Below are 16,003 nucleotides of genomic sequence, written 5' to 3'. Positions count from 1 at the left end.
AGGAAGATAGATTTTAACCATTTTTGGGAAAAAGAAGGTAAGATGGAGGAAAGAAAATTGGATAAGAGCAAAACTTCTTCCTACCACTGGGAATTACATGAGCCTTTTGCCTTTCCAAAGATTTGTTAGTCAAGTCTGAAGGGCAGTGTTATTGAATGTGTTCCTTGGGTTTAGAATTACAGAGTGCATTGGGAAGGAACGCTAGGAAATAAAAACTCATTGTGCACTCAAGTTAGTCTCCTACTGTATTTTAAATATATATATATATATATTTGTTGTGACTTTGCAGCTCCTCAAGCTTGTGCTCTTGAGTAACCTTAGGGAAGCAACACGTTGAATAGTTAACGCACACGACGGAGAGTTGGGGAAGACTGAGTTTTACTCTTAGCTCTTCCACTGACTCGTTCAGTGACCTTTGATGAGTTATTTATGCTGTCTGTCCATCGGTTTCTCCGCTTGTATAGGGAGTAACATCTACGTCACAAGACATTGTGAAACTAGTTATTACTGCTGAGGTTTATCGTACTGGTAAGGATTCTCTCTTCCTGACCCAGCCACTTTGCACCACTCGGACAGGGGAAAGTGATGGACTCTGGCCCCAACTAGTATAGGTTCCCCTACAGTTTATCTTGCCAGTAGTGGAGTTCTCAGGTAGTGTAAAGTAGCATAGCCATCTGCTACACTAACCACCCCCCTACATCCTGCTACGGGGGTGGGAGGCAATGTGTTGGGGGTGGTGTGGAGCATGTCTGCACTAGGCTAACTCACAGCTGATATAAGATCCCACAAGGACCAGAACCAGTCTATGTAGGTTGTTGTAGCCTCCAACCTCTTGTAACTTATGCCAAAAGGCCTGGGATGATGCAAATGCAGTTGGGGAATTAGGGAGGCGTCACTTGCCTCGCTACTCATCCCCTTCCCCCCGCATCAAGTTTATCTCCGTATAGGAGAAGAGATGAGCTGTTGTTTGTAGCTGATGAGATCCTTGGATGGAATGTGCCATACTGTAGCAGCACATACATCTCTATATGCTGTATATAAATCAGTGCAGCTCCATTGACTTCAGTGCAGCTACATCGATTTCCTCGAGCTGAGGGTCTGGTCCTGTCGTGCCAAAAAAGTGGCACTGCCTGGGCAACTGGGCCAAATTCTGATGTTCTTAGCCCACATGCAGACAAAACTCCCTCTGAAGTCAAAGAACATTGAGCTGCAGCCCTGTGTAATTAAGAACTACTCGGAGACGCATTAGACACGACTTGGGAGTTGGCTGGAAGAAGCAGCAACCTGAAAATTAAGAGGGTAAGAGAGAAAATACATCGGAATTTAAATGCCATTCTCTATCCAAATGGGATAACTAATGGAGGGTAACATCTCACAGGGGCGGGGAAATTAAGGGAGAAATAGCTCGACACAGACAGGGAGAGCGCTTTGCAGAGCAGCCTCTTAACGGGATAAAATGCCCCTGAAGACTGCACTGTCGCCAGCATTATCTGTCAGACAGACTGATGTGCCCCACGCTGTAATCACGCGCCATGTTTTCTGTAGGAATGTTCAGTTCCTAAAGCGCTTTCCTTTTTTGGAACTTAGCATTGTTGGGGTTTTTTTAGTTCGCCTTTTCTTTCTCTCAAAGCTACAATTATCAGCTGTTCAAATTATGGTTGGTTGGTTTTGCAAAGACTCATTTAACCTTTATTGAACCACTAATTTGCATGTCATTATGCCTCAGGGTGGTTTTTTTTTTTCTTGCTTTAACTTAAACTTGGAAGTCACCCTGACCTCTAACTACAAAGCACAGAGCAAAGGCAGAGTTTGACCCTTCATGTCTGAGCAGCTCAGGTTTGATGGGTAAGCCCCATCCATAAGTCCTTGACCAGTACAGTTAGGCTTGGAAGACTATGATTTCTAATGGTGACTGTCAATCAACCTCGATATCACCATGCACACACAAGCTGATGAAAAAGTATTCCCATCCAGAATAATCAAACTTTACAGATAGGCAAAGTCAGGAAAATGCTGCTTGAAAACTTCTTAGAGTTGATTTAAGGACATTTAATTTGTGCATTTTGACAAGTGATGTTGACAATTTGTGTTGTAACAGTTATAAAACTTTACCTGTTTATTTTGAATCTCAGCATCTACCGTCATTGAATAATGAATTATTATCTAACCCACACACCCACCCCATAATTTCCCGCAACTGTGAAAATTTAATTGGATAAAAATCAGAAAAACATGCTTAAAAATAAACAGCGATATTATCAGTCGAAATCATAAAAAAACCTTAAAATCGAATTCTGCTAAACCTAAGAATATTAGAGAGACAAGGTGGGTGAGGTAATTGCTTTGATTGGACCAACTTCTGTTGGTGAGAGAGACAAGCTTTTGAGCTTACACTGAGCTCTTCTTCAGGTCTGTATAAGCTCAGAAACAAGTCTCTTTTGGAAGCTGGTCCAATAAAAGATATTACATTATCCACCTTGTCTCTCTAATATCTTGAGACTAACATGGTTACAACAAGGTTGCAAAGCCTGCGTATAGTCAAGGAAACCATGCTAGCAACGGTCATTTTTAAACATGGTTCCTTCCACAGGGCCAAGAAGGACAAACCCCTTAATGGTACTAGTTTGCCATGGCTTCTTTAGGTGACAGGCTCAGCGTTATTAGGGAAACTTTGTGCATCAATGTGTAAATGAACGGTCGTCACCAGGCCCGGCTTTATGACCCGTGGGGCCCGATTGGAATACTCGGTGGTGGGGGGTCCGCTCCGGGTTTTCCGCAGCACCGAAGGACCCCCCGCTGCCGAAATGCTGCTGAAGACCCCTGGAGCAGGGCCCCCTTAGGCGCGGGGCCTGATTCCAGGGAATTGGGTGAATCGGCTTAAAGCCAGCCCTGGTCGTCACACACATACGCTTAGCATGGGACTGTCAGACAGCTCCAAACTCCATGCATTAGGAGAACTAGCCCTTGAAGAAATAGATATTTTGAATGAGGTTTCTTTCCCCCTCCCTGCTGGACTGCTGCACCGTTTCCACAGAGCAGAGTCTTTCTCCTAATTGATTGTGCTCCAGTTGTCAATCTCTGGCTCACCATCTTCCTCTGCAATATTACCGGGGTAGTGGGAGGAATAAATAGCAGGAGGAGAAAAGCTCACTTGTTGCTTTTTCACTTGCACTAACTGAAGCTACGATAGCATGAGACACCGTCACGGTGTTCAGAGGGTTTCTCTGCTGTCTGGCGCTCCAGCACAGCTGACATGACATTTCCACTGCTTTGGGGCTGTGGATTGGTTTGCAAGGACGCTGGTTCACTGTCTGGCCCTATTTCATCAGGTGAGGAATAAACAGTATTATTAAGAGGTAGCAATTTTACAATTGTCCATGCTCTTTGCAGAATTCTAAACCATATCCAAGTAGGGATGGGTTCCGTCACTCACCCCCCAAAATGCAGCCACCTCTAGGGTGGGGCACCTCAGCCTTTAAAATGACACCAGCAATATCATGCAACAGTTTAGTGCAGGAAATGGGGAAGAACCTTGTATTCAGAGTAGATTGCCAACTCTTTGGGGCGCAGTCTAGATCTTAATGCTACTTGTACTGTCAAGTGCCAAGCCCATTTCCGGATGTCATCAATATATAATTACTACTACTAATGATTCATTTCAAGATAATTCATTTTCATTTTAGGTAGGCAAAATATAATAACCCATATTGGTATTTGGCCCTGATGCCAGGTCAGATACCCCTAATTTTGTGAAAAACAACACGACTAGCCCAGAATCTCCCCCTAGCTGCCTTATTTGGGTATTTAAGAATAACAATTCTACCTAACTACCTTAGGAACTTCTATCCCCTCCCCCACCCCGTTACCATGGCATCTGAGTGCATCACAGTCTTTACTGAATTTATCCTCCCAACTCCCCTGTGAGATCAGGCCGGTCTCTTATCTGCATTTGACCGATGGAGAACTGAGACACAGAGAGGCTAAGGGCTTGTCCCCGCTGCAGTGTTAGCTCCAGGCTTAACTCAAGTGCTGCCCCAGCCTGACTCCCATCCACACACAAAAGTCTCTAGCTCAAGTTCAGTGGTGCTTAAACTCCAGCGAGCCGGCCCGGCAGGATGGAGGTTGAGGGTAGAGTGGCATTTGAGCTAGTGATGCAGCGGGGATTCAAGCTACTCTGGGCTGCTCATACAACCAGCCTGCTCAGCTGAGGGACTGTGTTGTCCTCGTTCGACCCAGACTAGATCAAGAGGAATCAACTCGAGTTGAGGCTTGCAGTGAAGGCAAGCCCTCAGGAAGACTCTGGTGAAATGAGTTCTCCCACTTCCAGGGCTAATGCCCTAACTTAGTGACCTGTGTCTGGCAGATCTTCCACAGGACTTTCCTATTGCCATGGCTACTAGAAAAGAATTATAGTCTAACTACGGCTAACCAGTCATCGGAAGTGTGGTGTAGAAGTGGTGATAGGTTCTTTATGCTGTACAGCAGTCCGGTTAATCCCCTCTGTCTCCACGATTCACAGGCACACTCTTAACATCCGCCTGCCTTCTTCCTGTTCCCGTCCTTGTAAATTGCATTGAAATCCTGGTTTGCCCCTCGGAGGACTCTACGGATCTGTCCTTTTACTTCTGGAACAGTTAGTGCCTTTTGAAAATGCTCGATATGGATGTCCCAGAATCCCCACCTCCAGCCTCCTGATAGTTCAATACCAATCAGCCAAAGGGATTACAGTGCTGTTTCCCTGAGGCAGCCAGACAATCAGTCAGGCATTGTGAAGGGACTGGCAGTCTGACAGCAGCACAGTCTGACAGCACTTGAGAGCACTCCGGGAGAACGGTGGTGGGCATGATGGGCTTAAAGTGTTGTCAACAAAGCTCCTGTATGGTTCAGGTAATGTTCACCCGTCTTGTTCATAGTTTGCACGCTCTGGGATCTTCACGTTCCCACCATTTTTCTCTCCTGTCACATAAATACTGCACAGAAACTAAAGTTTCCTCTGGCTGTGAAGAGCAGGTTTTGACACATCCATTGGCACCAGTGATGAAATCTTGGGCCCATTGTAAAGCACTGACTTAGTGTGTATGTCAGAGTGATGTCGCCCTCTGGGGGCTGGTTCAGAAAGAGGATAAAAGACCTACTGCTACCATCAGGTAGGGAGGTTCTTCTTTAGCTTCAGGGGCAGAGGTCTGTGTTTTGAAGTAGAAGGGACAGATTTCTAGCCCTGCTCCCTACATGAGTGTGATTGTTGACTGTAGGCCAAGGACTTGTTACACCGCAGCAGGGGCACTGACAGGTTGTAGATATTATTAAAATGCTTCTGCCCAGATGAATTTTGGGTAGGAAAGGATTCCTCAGGGCATCGGGTGAGTTACTTGTTAGCATGTGTTGGTTTCCCAGAAGGTAGTTTTTGAATAGAAGATGATGCTGGCAGGTGGGCTGAAGAGTAGGGACGTTTCTTTAGAAAGTTTATTGAGCCCGTAGTCCATCAGAGAGGCACAGCCTTTGGCCTCACATGTCCTCCTGCCCTGCAGTGTGAATTCCATTGAGTAACACTGAGTTCCTGAGTCGGGAGGGGGAACCCCCAGCCTGTAAGATGCAGCTTCAGTGGAGATGAGCCTTGGCAGCCCAGATTTTTAAAACTTTAAGTCTTGATTCTCCCACATCCAGAGCATGTTGGGAAGCTGCCTCGCAAGCATCCAATTCCGTGATTCATATGCAGTCCCGAGATGTTGAGTCTGTCTTTTATCCTACTCTCCTCATTTCTGTTGACTTCACTGACTCGTGCAGGGAGTGCCCCTTCCCCGCCCTGAAGTACTGATCTTGGACTTGGGTCCATCTTCCGTTGAAAAGGGAATACACTGCAGAAGATAACTTCACGTCGTCTGCCACCGTACACACTTAGAAGCGGCGAGCTTGCTTCTGAAGCTGCAGAAGTGATGAGACAGCTTCTCCTAAATGTGTGGAGCTCATCATAACACCTGCTCCTGTGTCTAGCTGTGTCCTGCTCCAAGGGCTCACAAAGGGCTCCCATAACCTGTTTTCTCCTTCTCCCCACAGGTATGCGAATACTCGTTACCCTGCTGTTAGATACTCTGCCTATGTTAGGCAACGTCCTTCTCTTGTGCTTCTTTGTCTTTTTCATCTTTGGGATTGTCGGCGTGCAGCTCTGGGCAGGGCTGCTCAGAAACAGGTGTTTCGTAGACAGCAACTTTGCAATGTAAGTACAGCGGAAAACTCACTGTCTCGTCTTTTCTCTCTCCAGCTATAGGAGAAACATGTCTATGTATCTAGCTAGCAGGGTTAGCATCAGTTGTGGGTTCCATACAAATATCTCCTCCTTTGCCCTGCCCCAGGCAGGAAAAGGAAGGTTGCCCCATTAGGAATAGGTGTGGCTAGCCGAACTGAACTGACCCGGTCCATTTGTTCAGTTCTCCTGCCAGGATTTAGCCCTGTATCTGTTCCCCAGCTGCTGTAAACTGGCGTTGTGTCACTGAAGTCAACTAGAGCAGGGCAAAAACATTTCAACAGATTATTTTTCATTGCAAATGCATTTTTCATTGCTCTGAAACTATTTGCAAAACTTGGGTTGAATTCAACCAATAGTTTCGCCCAGGAACAAAATGATTTTTTTTCCCCCCCAAAAACTCAGTATGTTTTGTTTTGACCATTTGTAAATGTCTCATTTTGACTTTTATGGTTCACAATGGCATTTTGAATTCAAATTTGACTAATTTAAAAAAAAAAAAGGTGGACAAGACCCCAAAATAGCCAAATCGAAATGAAAACGTTACAACAAAATTGATAGTTGTCTGAAACTTTTTGGTTGACTCTAAATGAATCAAAAAACCATTAGATTTCTGTCAGAGTTGACCCAAAATATTGTGATCCATTAGCAGTGAATTTTTTTCGAGATTTTTGATTCAATGAAAAAATTGGTTTTGGATCAAATCGAACTGGATTTTTTCCCTTGGTTTTTCAGATTGGTCCCAAACAATGAGTGCTACCAATAGCAGTATTACTAACCTCAAGCACTGAAAAATCATGAGTCAGGCCCCCCTAAAAATCACAAGATTTAAAATAATAATTGTACATTAGGGATTTTTTTTTTAATATTTGCCTTCTGGTTTCTGCACCTTTAGAGTTCACATTTCCAAGCTTTTTTTGTAAGCGCAGGAGACAGGCTCTTGCATTTTATTTTAATGAAAGCTAAGATTTACCACTCCGGGAGCTGAAGATTTAAGATAAACATCAAATCTTGTGAGACTCCAGAGTTGGCAACACTGCAATAGCAAATGCAGAAATGTCAGAGGGGTGTGTTTGTGTGTGTATGTGTGTTCTGAAACATGTGTTGCAGTTTATTCCTGGTGGGAAGTGCTGGTTACCCTGCTAGGCTGTCTGACTCTGAATCACATAGGGCCATTTTCCCTGTAAAGCATGTGATGACGATGTGTGCTCTGTTTCTTTAAAACTCCGTCAGGAATCCAGCCAGGAGGGGCTGGAGCCAGAAGGATCTAGGTAGCAGTTCTGCAGTGAAAGAGAGGCATAGTAGTTTGAAGGATAAAGCTGTTCTCCTTTTTCTTTCATCTAGCTCATTGTTCAGTGCTAGATGAAAGCTACTTCTGAGATTCTTTACCATGGTCACATGACAATGTCATCTATAGCATCACAGGTTCCTTCCGCCTCACTAGTTCCCCAAGTTTCTCTCCTGATCGGCGCAATTAAGCTTTAGCCTGAAGTGTGCTTGTCTAGGGTGCTTGTTCGGTGTCCTAATTGCCTCTAGGATGCTAGCACTTGTTCTGGTGGGTTGGCTTCAAGAATATCCCAAACGCAAATGAAAGAAACCCAGACAATTCCTTGAAAATGATAATTGCAGGTATCAGTCCCAATATGTGGCACATTCCTCCTCGACTCCTGCCAGGAGTTGTGCTGCATGTAGGTCATTTTCCCTAGATGGGCATAAGGCCTCTGTTTTGTCCTATGTCCTGGATGACACAATCATTTCAGCCTTCCGAATGAACCTATTCTTTGGGCAGATACCTTGACTACTAAACGCAATCTGGTAAACTCCTCTCCCCCAGAATGAGTAAACCCTCGTGCTCCATGAGGAAAGAGAAGGGGAGGGGAAATGCAGATTGTTGGGATAGGGCCTCCCAAAACAAGCCTCTGTGTTGCCCCAAAACACCAAAGCTAGAGGTGATTCCAGTCAAGCCTTAATCACATATTATCATATTTTACTAAAGGGCTCAGAAGATGCTTGAATGCGAATGCACGCGTACCCTGTGATGAGTATCTGCTCAGGCACTGGTAGCATTCAGTTTTGGAGAATGCCCTGGTGGAACCCTATGAATAAACCAAAATCAGACCCTGCTCTCTTCACACACAGAGTGCAAAAGCAATTTGCTGTGGGATTAGCTCTGTGGAAAACAAACGTTTTCTATAACAGTAGATCTGTTATAGAACGTGTTTGCAAATACACGTTTCACGCGGTGTAAAAAGTGGACGCCATGCGCTGTAGCGCAAGGAGGGTGAGGTTGGCAGCCAGGAACCTGAGAGCTCTCCTCTCGGTTTTGGCAATGACAGTGCAGTTTGGGGGTAGGTCACTTAGCTTTCCTGTGCCTCCATTTGCCCGTCTGTAAAAATGAGATACTGTTCTGCAAAGCTCCGTTACAGCCGCACAGTTTGTTGGTGCTTGCACAATGCTGTGAACATGTAGAGTGTCGTTTTATAAGGCAGTAGAGAGAGCAGGGGCGCCAGAACAGCTATGCCCTTCCACTTTTTCCAGCCAGATGGGCGAGCGACGGGGGTAGCGGGTGGAGAGGAGTGAGCGGGGCGTGGCGGGAAAGAGGGGGAGCGGGAGCGGGGCATCGGCGGGCGTGGAAGAGGGGGAGCGGGGCCTTGGGGGGGCGTGCAAGAGGCAGTGTGGGAACGGAGCCTCGGGGGTGTGTGTGTGGAAGAGGCGGTGTGGGAGCAGGGCCTCGGGGGGGCGTGGAAGAGGGGCCTGGGGGGGGCGCAGTTTGGTCACCTCTGGCCCCGCCCCACTTTTCGGGCACTTCCACTGCTCCTGATAGAGATCGTATTGCCACGTGCAAAGGGGGCTTCATTCTTATAATTAGTTAAAATAAGAGGCCTGGCACGGCATGTATTGGGTATGTTTGGATGTGTCCCTTGTGTCAGGGACACAGGAACAGCATCAGGAAAGTGGAGCACATGCGGTCCCTCTGCCACCTTCGACACCACTTGTGACTAAGAAGCACTGGAGAATCGCAGGGTGGAAGAGCCCAGCTTGACGCTAGGCTCAGTCACGGAATGGCAGGGGAGAGAAACACATCTGCGGGCCCTACGGTACTTAACAAAGGGAAGAGAGATGGATGTTTGAGGATCAGATCTTCCTGGGCGGATCAAAATCTCTCACTATACATGGATTTAACTTTGATCTAAGGCATTTTTTCCCCCTCTTTATGCCGCAACATGTCAGGGGGAAAAGTGAGGGCTTGAATGCCGTCAAAATCCATGTTGTCTTAGAGCTGGAATAGCTGGTGTTTTCATGCAAGTAGCTGTCTCCTATTCAAAGAAGGAGAACACCGATGAGAAACCAGGAAGGCCTACACAGAAGGGGACAATCTGGCCGAGGTGGGGGAGAAACATCGAGAGAACCATAAGGAAAAAGTCAAAAATCGGGGTGTGGGGAATAGAGAGCTGGAACCTCTGAGAGAACAAAACTGTGCCTTGCTAAGACGAGTAAATGGAGGCAGCGGTGATTATAAAGGGAGCTCAGGATATGAGTGCCATATCTGAGAGCCAGGATCTCCCCTGGCCACTCAGGTCAAGGTCACTGCTCCTCTTATAAGTGGTGCATATCACAGCTGGTGTCTTGAAATATAGCTCTACAAATGCAGTTGCTTTTTTCCAAAGATATTCAGCGTATCAAAGGGAAAACTCGGAGCCTCTAAACCTAGGCCTGAACCAACCTCCCCGAAATTTAGGGTGTTCAGGATCTGAATTTGAATCTGAGCATTACAGATTAAGCCCATATTTATGTCATATATGTCCTAGCACCCACCTTAACAGCCACACCAACCTGGATCCAGACTGAATGCATGAAGATTTCTGGAAACTCCCAGATGAATATGAACTGTGGTTTGGATTCATAATGAAAATCCTGTAGAAAAATCTCACTTCCGAGAAGGCTAAAGATGGACGTTAAGCACACAGGAGGGAGGAAGTGCCTGAGTTCAGCCTGCATGTGCAACTTTAACTCTGTCCCCTTATGTGTATGGATTATGACACCCCCTCAATTACCACATCATATCCTATTTGTGACTACCTAGTATTCACAGCATGTGTTGCATCTTACCCAGTGTGCAGAGACCATCCCTCAATTCTGATGCAGGACTCCTGGCGCCTCTCTCACTCTGATTCTGTGACTGCCTTGTTGCGTGATCTAGGACAAGTCACTTTACATTTCTGGGCCTCTGTTTATTATATAAAACAGGCATTGCAACATTTATTCAACTGGCCAGCGATGCTGAGACATGATGCTAAGAAGCCCTTTTAGAACCTCAAATAAAAACTATTATGCATGTTCAGATCTCTATGCATCAGCTGCCCTCTGAGTCTGAGATGTCACTTTCCCCCTCCTACGTCTTATTGCTCTGATACCGATGACCCAGAGTTCTCTAGCCAGTGCCAATCAAAGACCGCGCAGCGTTCTCCGGGACTTTCCATCAGTCATAAGATAATCACACAGTTGTCATTTAAAAGCTCATGAAGCTGTGTTAACACTGCGCTCTGAGAGGTTGCATTTCCATTTTACAGTGAACAAGCACAGTGTGAGTGCAGCGTTTTGGGCGCCTGGAGCAGAGCGCTGTAATTGACATAGGCGGCTCTCTCTAAACTCTTTGACCGGTTTGCGTCCCCATAGTCAAAATTATGTATGGGGGGGAGAGGGGGTTGCTGCAAAGTGGAGCCTTTAAAAATTAACCACACGGGGATCACTTGCAAAGTACGAAAACTAACCAGCACAGAGGAACAGGCTGTTACATAACGTCCATTAGCCGCATCAAAGGCACTGCAGGATTTTCTAATCAAGGGCTCAATTCTTATCATTAAGAGCTAAATTGGGTTCCCTGCACTAAGCCTGAGTCACCGGACTTGGTGCTGAGGGAGGGGGTCCTCGGCTCCAGGCATGGCAGCACTTCTGTGGCTACTACTTTTCCTACACACCTGGTCTACAGGGAACAGTAGCAGGTGGATCCAAGTTGCTGTGGATCAACTTTCCATATCTGCCACCTACAAATCCAGTTGCTTAGGGATGTACAGGGAGTCATGAGCAGCTGGGCTCCGGAAGGCTTAGGGATTGCAAATGCTCTGGATTTGATTCTGCTGTTAGTTACACTGGAGTAATAGTGTAAGGCCTTGCACCTCTTCCATTGTGTCTGGGGCCCTCTGCAGCCCTGAAGGAAGGGATGGGGCTCGTATATTTCCCCTTATGTCCAAATGTTGCTCCAGAACTTCCACTTTGACTCTTGTTCTCTATGGAGTGAGAGATCACTCCTAAAACTGCATTTGGTCTGTGTAAAATAGCCCCACTCACCCCCCTCCCCCCAAAGCTTGGCTTAAACTGGGAGTGAATTATTTCTGACGCTTGATCAAAATTTTTACCTTATCATCTGTCTTTTTCATTCCCCCGAGTCTGCACTTCTGGGTGCCAGCAAAACGCTCACAGAGGCAGACGCAGTGAAATCCCACAGGAAGGGATGTTTCTGGATGATTTTTTTACTTGACTGCAAATCTCAGAAGAAAGCTTCTTCCAAGAATCCAGTGCAGTTTTTCAGTCCCAAAGAATCCAACCCAGCGCCTGCTAAGGTTCATGGCAGCACCCACATTGACTTCAGTGGGAGCTGGTTCAAGACCAAGAATTCTGAAATCATCTTCTGGATTTTTGAGAGTGTAGAAGAATGGAATAGAACCCCCAAACCTTTTGAGGTTTGCCCTGCTAGATAGAGAACAAATCCCAGTGGAAATATTCATTGTGGTCACCCTGCTGATGGAATACTTGTCCCCTCGGGCATCCTGAAAGACTCTCGGAGGGCTAAATTCTGCTCTCATTTTTACAACCACCACCCCATGTATTTCAGCACGGCCCCAATAACTTCAGTGCCACCCGTGCTACTGTGGTAGACGTTGGCATAAGTGCATTATTCAGTGCTACCCCACTGAATAGCAGAAACAAATGGGGTGGCTCAGACGGGCTTGTGACAGGAAATTCCTACGTCATTGAAGTAAATAGGGCTGCAGGGGTGTAACTGAGGGGAGAATTTGGCCCATTTGCTTTAGTGCCCTTGGTAGGTTTTCCTCCCTTGCTGCTGTGAACTAGACGTGTCTGGCCCTCGGTCATGCCTTTCAGCTCCAGGGAGAGCAGTCAAAAGGAAGAGAAAACCCTTATGCATTGGACATAGGATTAAAATTAAGCTGTGGCTTTAAACAGAGGCAAAGAGAATAGACGTCTGTACTGAAAGGGGAATGAGATTCTGGTCGTTTAGTGTCGTTTGCCAGTAGGGACATTCCGTGTCCCTGATGCCCATTGTTGTTCTCCTCAGCCCAAGACAATGGTTGCTCGACCTTTGACGTGCCCATTGGGCAGAAGGACCCACCGCAGCTTTCCTCCCATCTGAGCCTGCTGCTGGAGGCCAAGACCAAAGAGGCGGGCATGAACTTTTCCCATTCCGTTTAGCTGCCAGAGGGGGACAACAGTCCAGAATAAGAGAAGGGGGCAGGTGCTTGGGTAGTCAGCAAAGACTAGAATCCTGGTTCTGATTTCCCAAGCGCCCCTGTAAATTGGGAGTGACTCCCGTGCAATCACAGAGCCCGAGTCTCTGCAGCCCTGCTAGCATTACACCACTGCGATGTAAAATGCTACCCGATGAGAATGGTGGGGTTTTAAACCCACTTTGCGCTGGTGTCAATGACTATACAAGGGGCAGGGAAGAATCAGGCCCATGACGTTTAACTGGAGTAATCAGTGTAAGTGAGATCTGCCTCTGGCCCTTTGACTACAGTTTCTAGTTAATTTCCTTTGAAGAAATTCGGCGAAAGAGCTGTGACGTGTCGTATTTAGCTCATGCTGCCAGACAGGTAGAACACGAGCACTTCAGTCTTAATTAACTCCGGAGCCGCTCCACGCTGCAGTGCCTTTGGCTGCTTGGCTTTTTTAAAGTGTTCAGGAAGTAGGTATAGGGCATTGCAGACAGCTCTGTGGGTTTGTGTGAAAGGTGCTTGTGAGTGTAGCTTAACTGGCCCTTCTGACTTTCCTTAAGGCAATGGATTTGTCAGTCTGATTTCCCCTGGAGAGGAATTTCCTCTTGAAGGGCCCAATCCGGTGAAGTGTTGAGTGCTCTCAACTCCCCCTGGCTTCATGGGACATCCAGGGCACTCAGCACCTGGCAGGAGCGTGCTCATCGGGAGCTCCAAAGCCTGTAGATGAAGATAAACTACTGCCTTCCTTCCTGGAGGATAGTTCCTCTGAGCCGGCACTGAGGCATGCTTGCAAGGCAGCGGGCGGGGAGGTTGGACTGCCATTGCCTGTGTTAGAACTGGACGGCGTTGTTAATCCTATATCTCCACTAGACGTACAACTGCAGCAAGCACGACAGACAGACAGGCCAGTTGGCAGAGAAAGAGGTGCTAATCCACTCTTCATTTCTGGTGCGTTTGTCCTCCCAGCCCAGGGGTCTAGTGGTGAGTGGATTCACAACCATTAGCAAGTTATGCAAAGGATATCTATTTGCAAATAACAATCTAACCAGCTGGCCTGTCCCACCCTGAACAAGGTAGGTGGTTTCAGATGAGTAGCTCCCATTTGGTTCATGGATCTCACTGGCTTTTTAACCATTGGATGATGGTTTTGCTTTGCATTTTTTTTACCCATTTGGAATCACTGACAGGCCACTTGGTACAACTGGACACCAAGAAAGGATCTTAATTTTGCTACATTGCTACCATGTCATGAGATTGTTTCTTATGGCCACTACAGTAAACGTAGAGCGCAGCCATTGTTCAGTGAGCAGCCGCAGTGCCAGCTTTCTGTAATGGGATGGGAAGGGAGGAAAGTGGAGTCTCAATTCTGTGGCCTCTTTAGCAGCACAGACCCAAAGGAGCAGCACTGGTTACTCAGAGCCAGCAAAGACTCTCTGTAGAAATCAGCGCTGGCATAAGTGGACACCACGCTGTGGATGCCCATTGGCTGCGTTTGGCCCTCTGTGAAGGATGTTCATTTTTTTAAAAGTGATTTTAGTGCAGGTGCAAAATTGCGCAAAAGAGGCAGAAGAAACCAGGTCTGATAATGTAAGAGCGAAGCCAAACTTCCCGCCAAACCTCACACGCAGACCTTTTCCCGGCTTCAAAAATCATTAGTTAACCGGGCTTCCCCCAGAAGTCTCCCGCCAATGCACTGACCAGATCTGACTCTACCTAGCTTGTTAGATCGCCGCCCAAGGTGGTACAGCTGCAGACAACATTTATCCTTTAGCAGAAATGTCTGGCATGGTGCCCATCTCTCTGCCCTCACCAAGCCTTTGTTTCACTAGCCACATTTACCGTCCTTCTGCCCAGTTTTAATGTACTGGGGGGAGTGTATCAAATCAAGAGGTTAAATATAACCCAGGAGGGAGAGAGGGTGCAATGGAAAAGATTGATTTGGGAAGACAAACATGTATTAACTGACTTGCAGCTGGGAGGACAGATAGCTACAAACTCGTGTGTGCCATAGAGCATTGCACTGTGTCTGATTACACTGGACTGGGATGGATAGTTTTCATAATAACCAGGGTGGAAGATTAGGGGGTTGGCATCACACGCATGCATCGGTCACACCTGCCTGGATCGCTCTTGAATCCTTTGTCCATGCTCAGTGATTATGGCATGTGTCTCTGTCCGCACATTTAAACATGAAACAACCGCCAGCAAGTGGGCTTTGGCATCCATCAGCTGCTAATTGTCCAATCATCAATGCAGCTGGTCTCTCCCCCTTTGGAAATCCAGCTCTGCTCTGGGTGGAATCCCAATTATAATTATCCATGAGAGATGGAGCCCTGACCCGCCCCCGCAGCCATTAGCAACCAGTGTGCTCCTGGTTCCAGAGTTGGAGAAGGGGGTTGCGTGTGGGCCACTGAAGATAATGAGCATCTGCTTATTTTGACATCTGTCTGGCTCATTACAATGGTTCATCTACTGCACTCCAGCCTGGGCTGGTTTTCCTGGGTGAGCAATTAGAGGCTGCTTCGAAGGGCATGTCATCTGAAATGCCACGAATGGATCAAAACAGATTCTGGTCAAAATTGCCTTCTTGGTTTTTAAGCTGGTGCCCAGACAGGGCAAATGTCTTGTTCCAAGGACACAGTCAGCAGAACTGGGAACTGAACCCAAATCTTCCAGGTCCCCTGCCAACGCCTAAGCCACAAGACCATCCTTCTTCTCACGGTGGCTCTCCCTGCAGCAGTACGCACGCCTATGTACTGAGCTCACCTGCCAGGCTCCAAGACACAGGTTTCCAACTCCCCGTCACTCTGGAGGATTTTACGTTTCTCCTCTGCTTAGTAGTTTTAACTCCGGAGGAGGACACACGAGAAGTCTGAAGAGTAACACACTGCCTGCACCTCGCTGGGTGGAACTATCTTGCTTAGCCCAAGCCTCTTTTGTTCTGTTTGCTGCTATATACTTGTCAGCAAACCCAGGAGTTGGAGCACATAGGGCTAAAATGCTCTTTTCTTCACCTGGTTAAGACCAAAGGCTGCTGCAATTCCAGGAACTCTCTGGATAACCGGGACTGCAAGATGAGAGAGCACTCAACGGCAGAAACTTCTCTCCTACCGAGGTGGGAACATGTAGATTTTCCTTACAGGTTCGAAGGCGTTTGCAAAACAGTACTTGCCCTATATCTGAACTCAGGAGACCTGGGTAACAAGGATGAGCTCGTTAACTACTGAGGAAAACTAGGCAGTTGCTAGGC

At 46.9% G+C, this 16,003-nt stretch overlaps 1 protein-coding gene across 7 annotated transcripts in view; it reads left to right on the top strand.

The window, feature by feature from the left end:
• The window catches only part of CACNA1H (calcium voltage-gated channel subunit alpha1 H), a 590,082-nt gene that overhangs the window by 411,985 nt on the left and 162,094 nt on the right, over positions 1–16,003 (top strand). For 6 of the 7 annotated variants that reach the window (XM_044981153.1, XM_044981154.1, XM_044981155.1 and 3 more), the window contains one exon: positions 6,055–6,214. The exons of the other annotated variant lie outside the window; for it this stretch is intronic. In XM_044981153.1, the coding sequence (XP_044837088.1) occupies positions 6,055–6,214 (160 nt within the window). The remainder of the gene's footprint in view (positions 1–6,054; positions 6,215–16,003) is intronic. 7 annotated transcript variants of the gene reach the window in all.

Source organism: Mauremys mutica, chromosome 11 (genome assembly GCF_020497125.1).
Source record: "Mauremys mutica isolate MM-2020 ecotype Southern chromosome 11, ASM2049712v1, whole genome shotgun sequence".
Taxonomy (NCBI): Eukaryota; Metazoa; Chordata; order Testudines; family Geoemydidae; genus Mauremys; species Mauremys mutica.
This window is presented reverse-complemented; position numbering and strand designations above follow the sequence as displayed.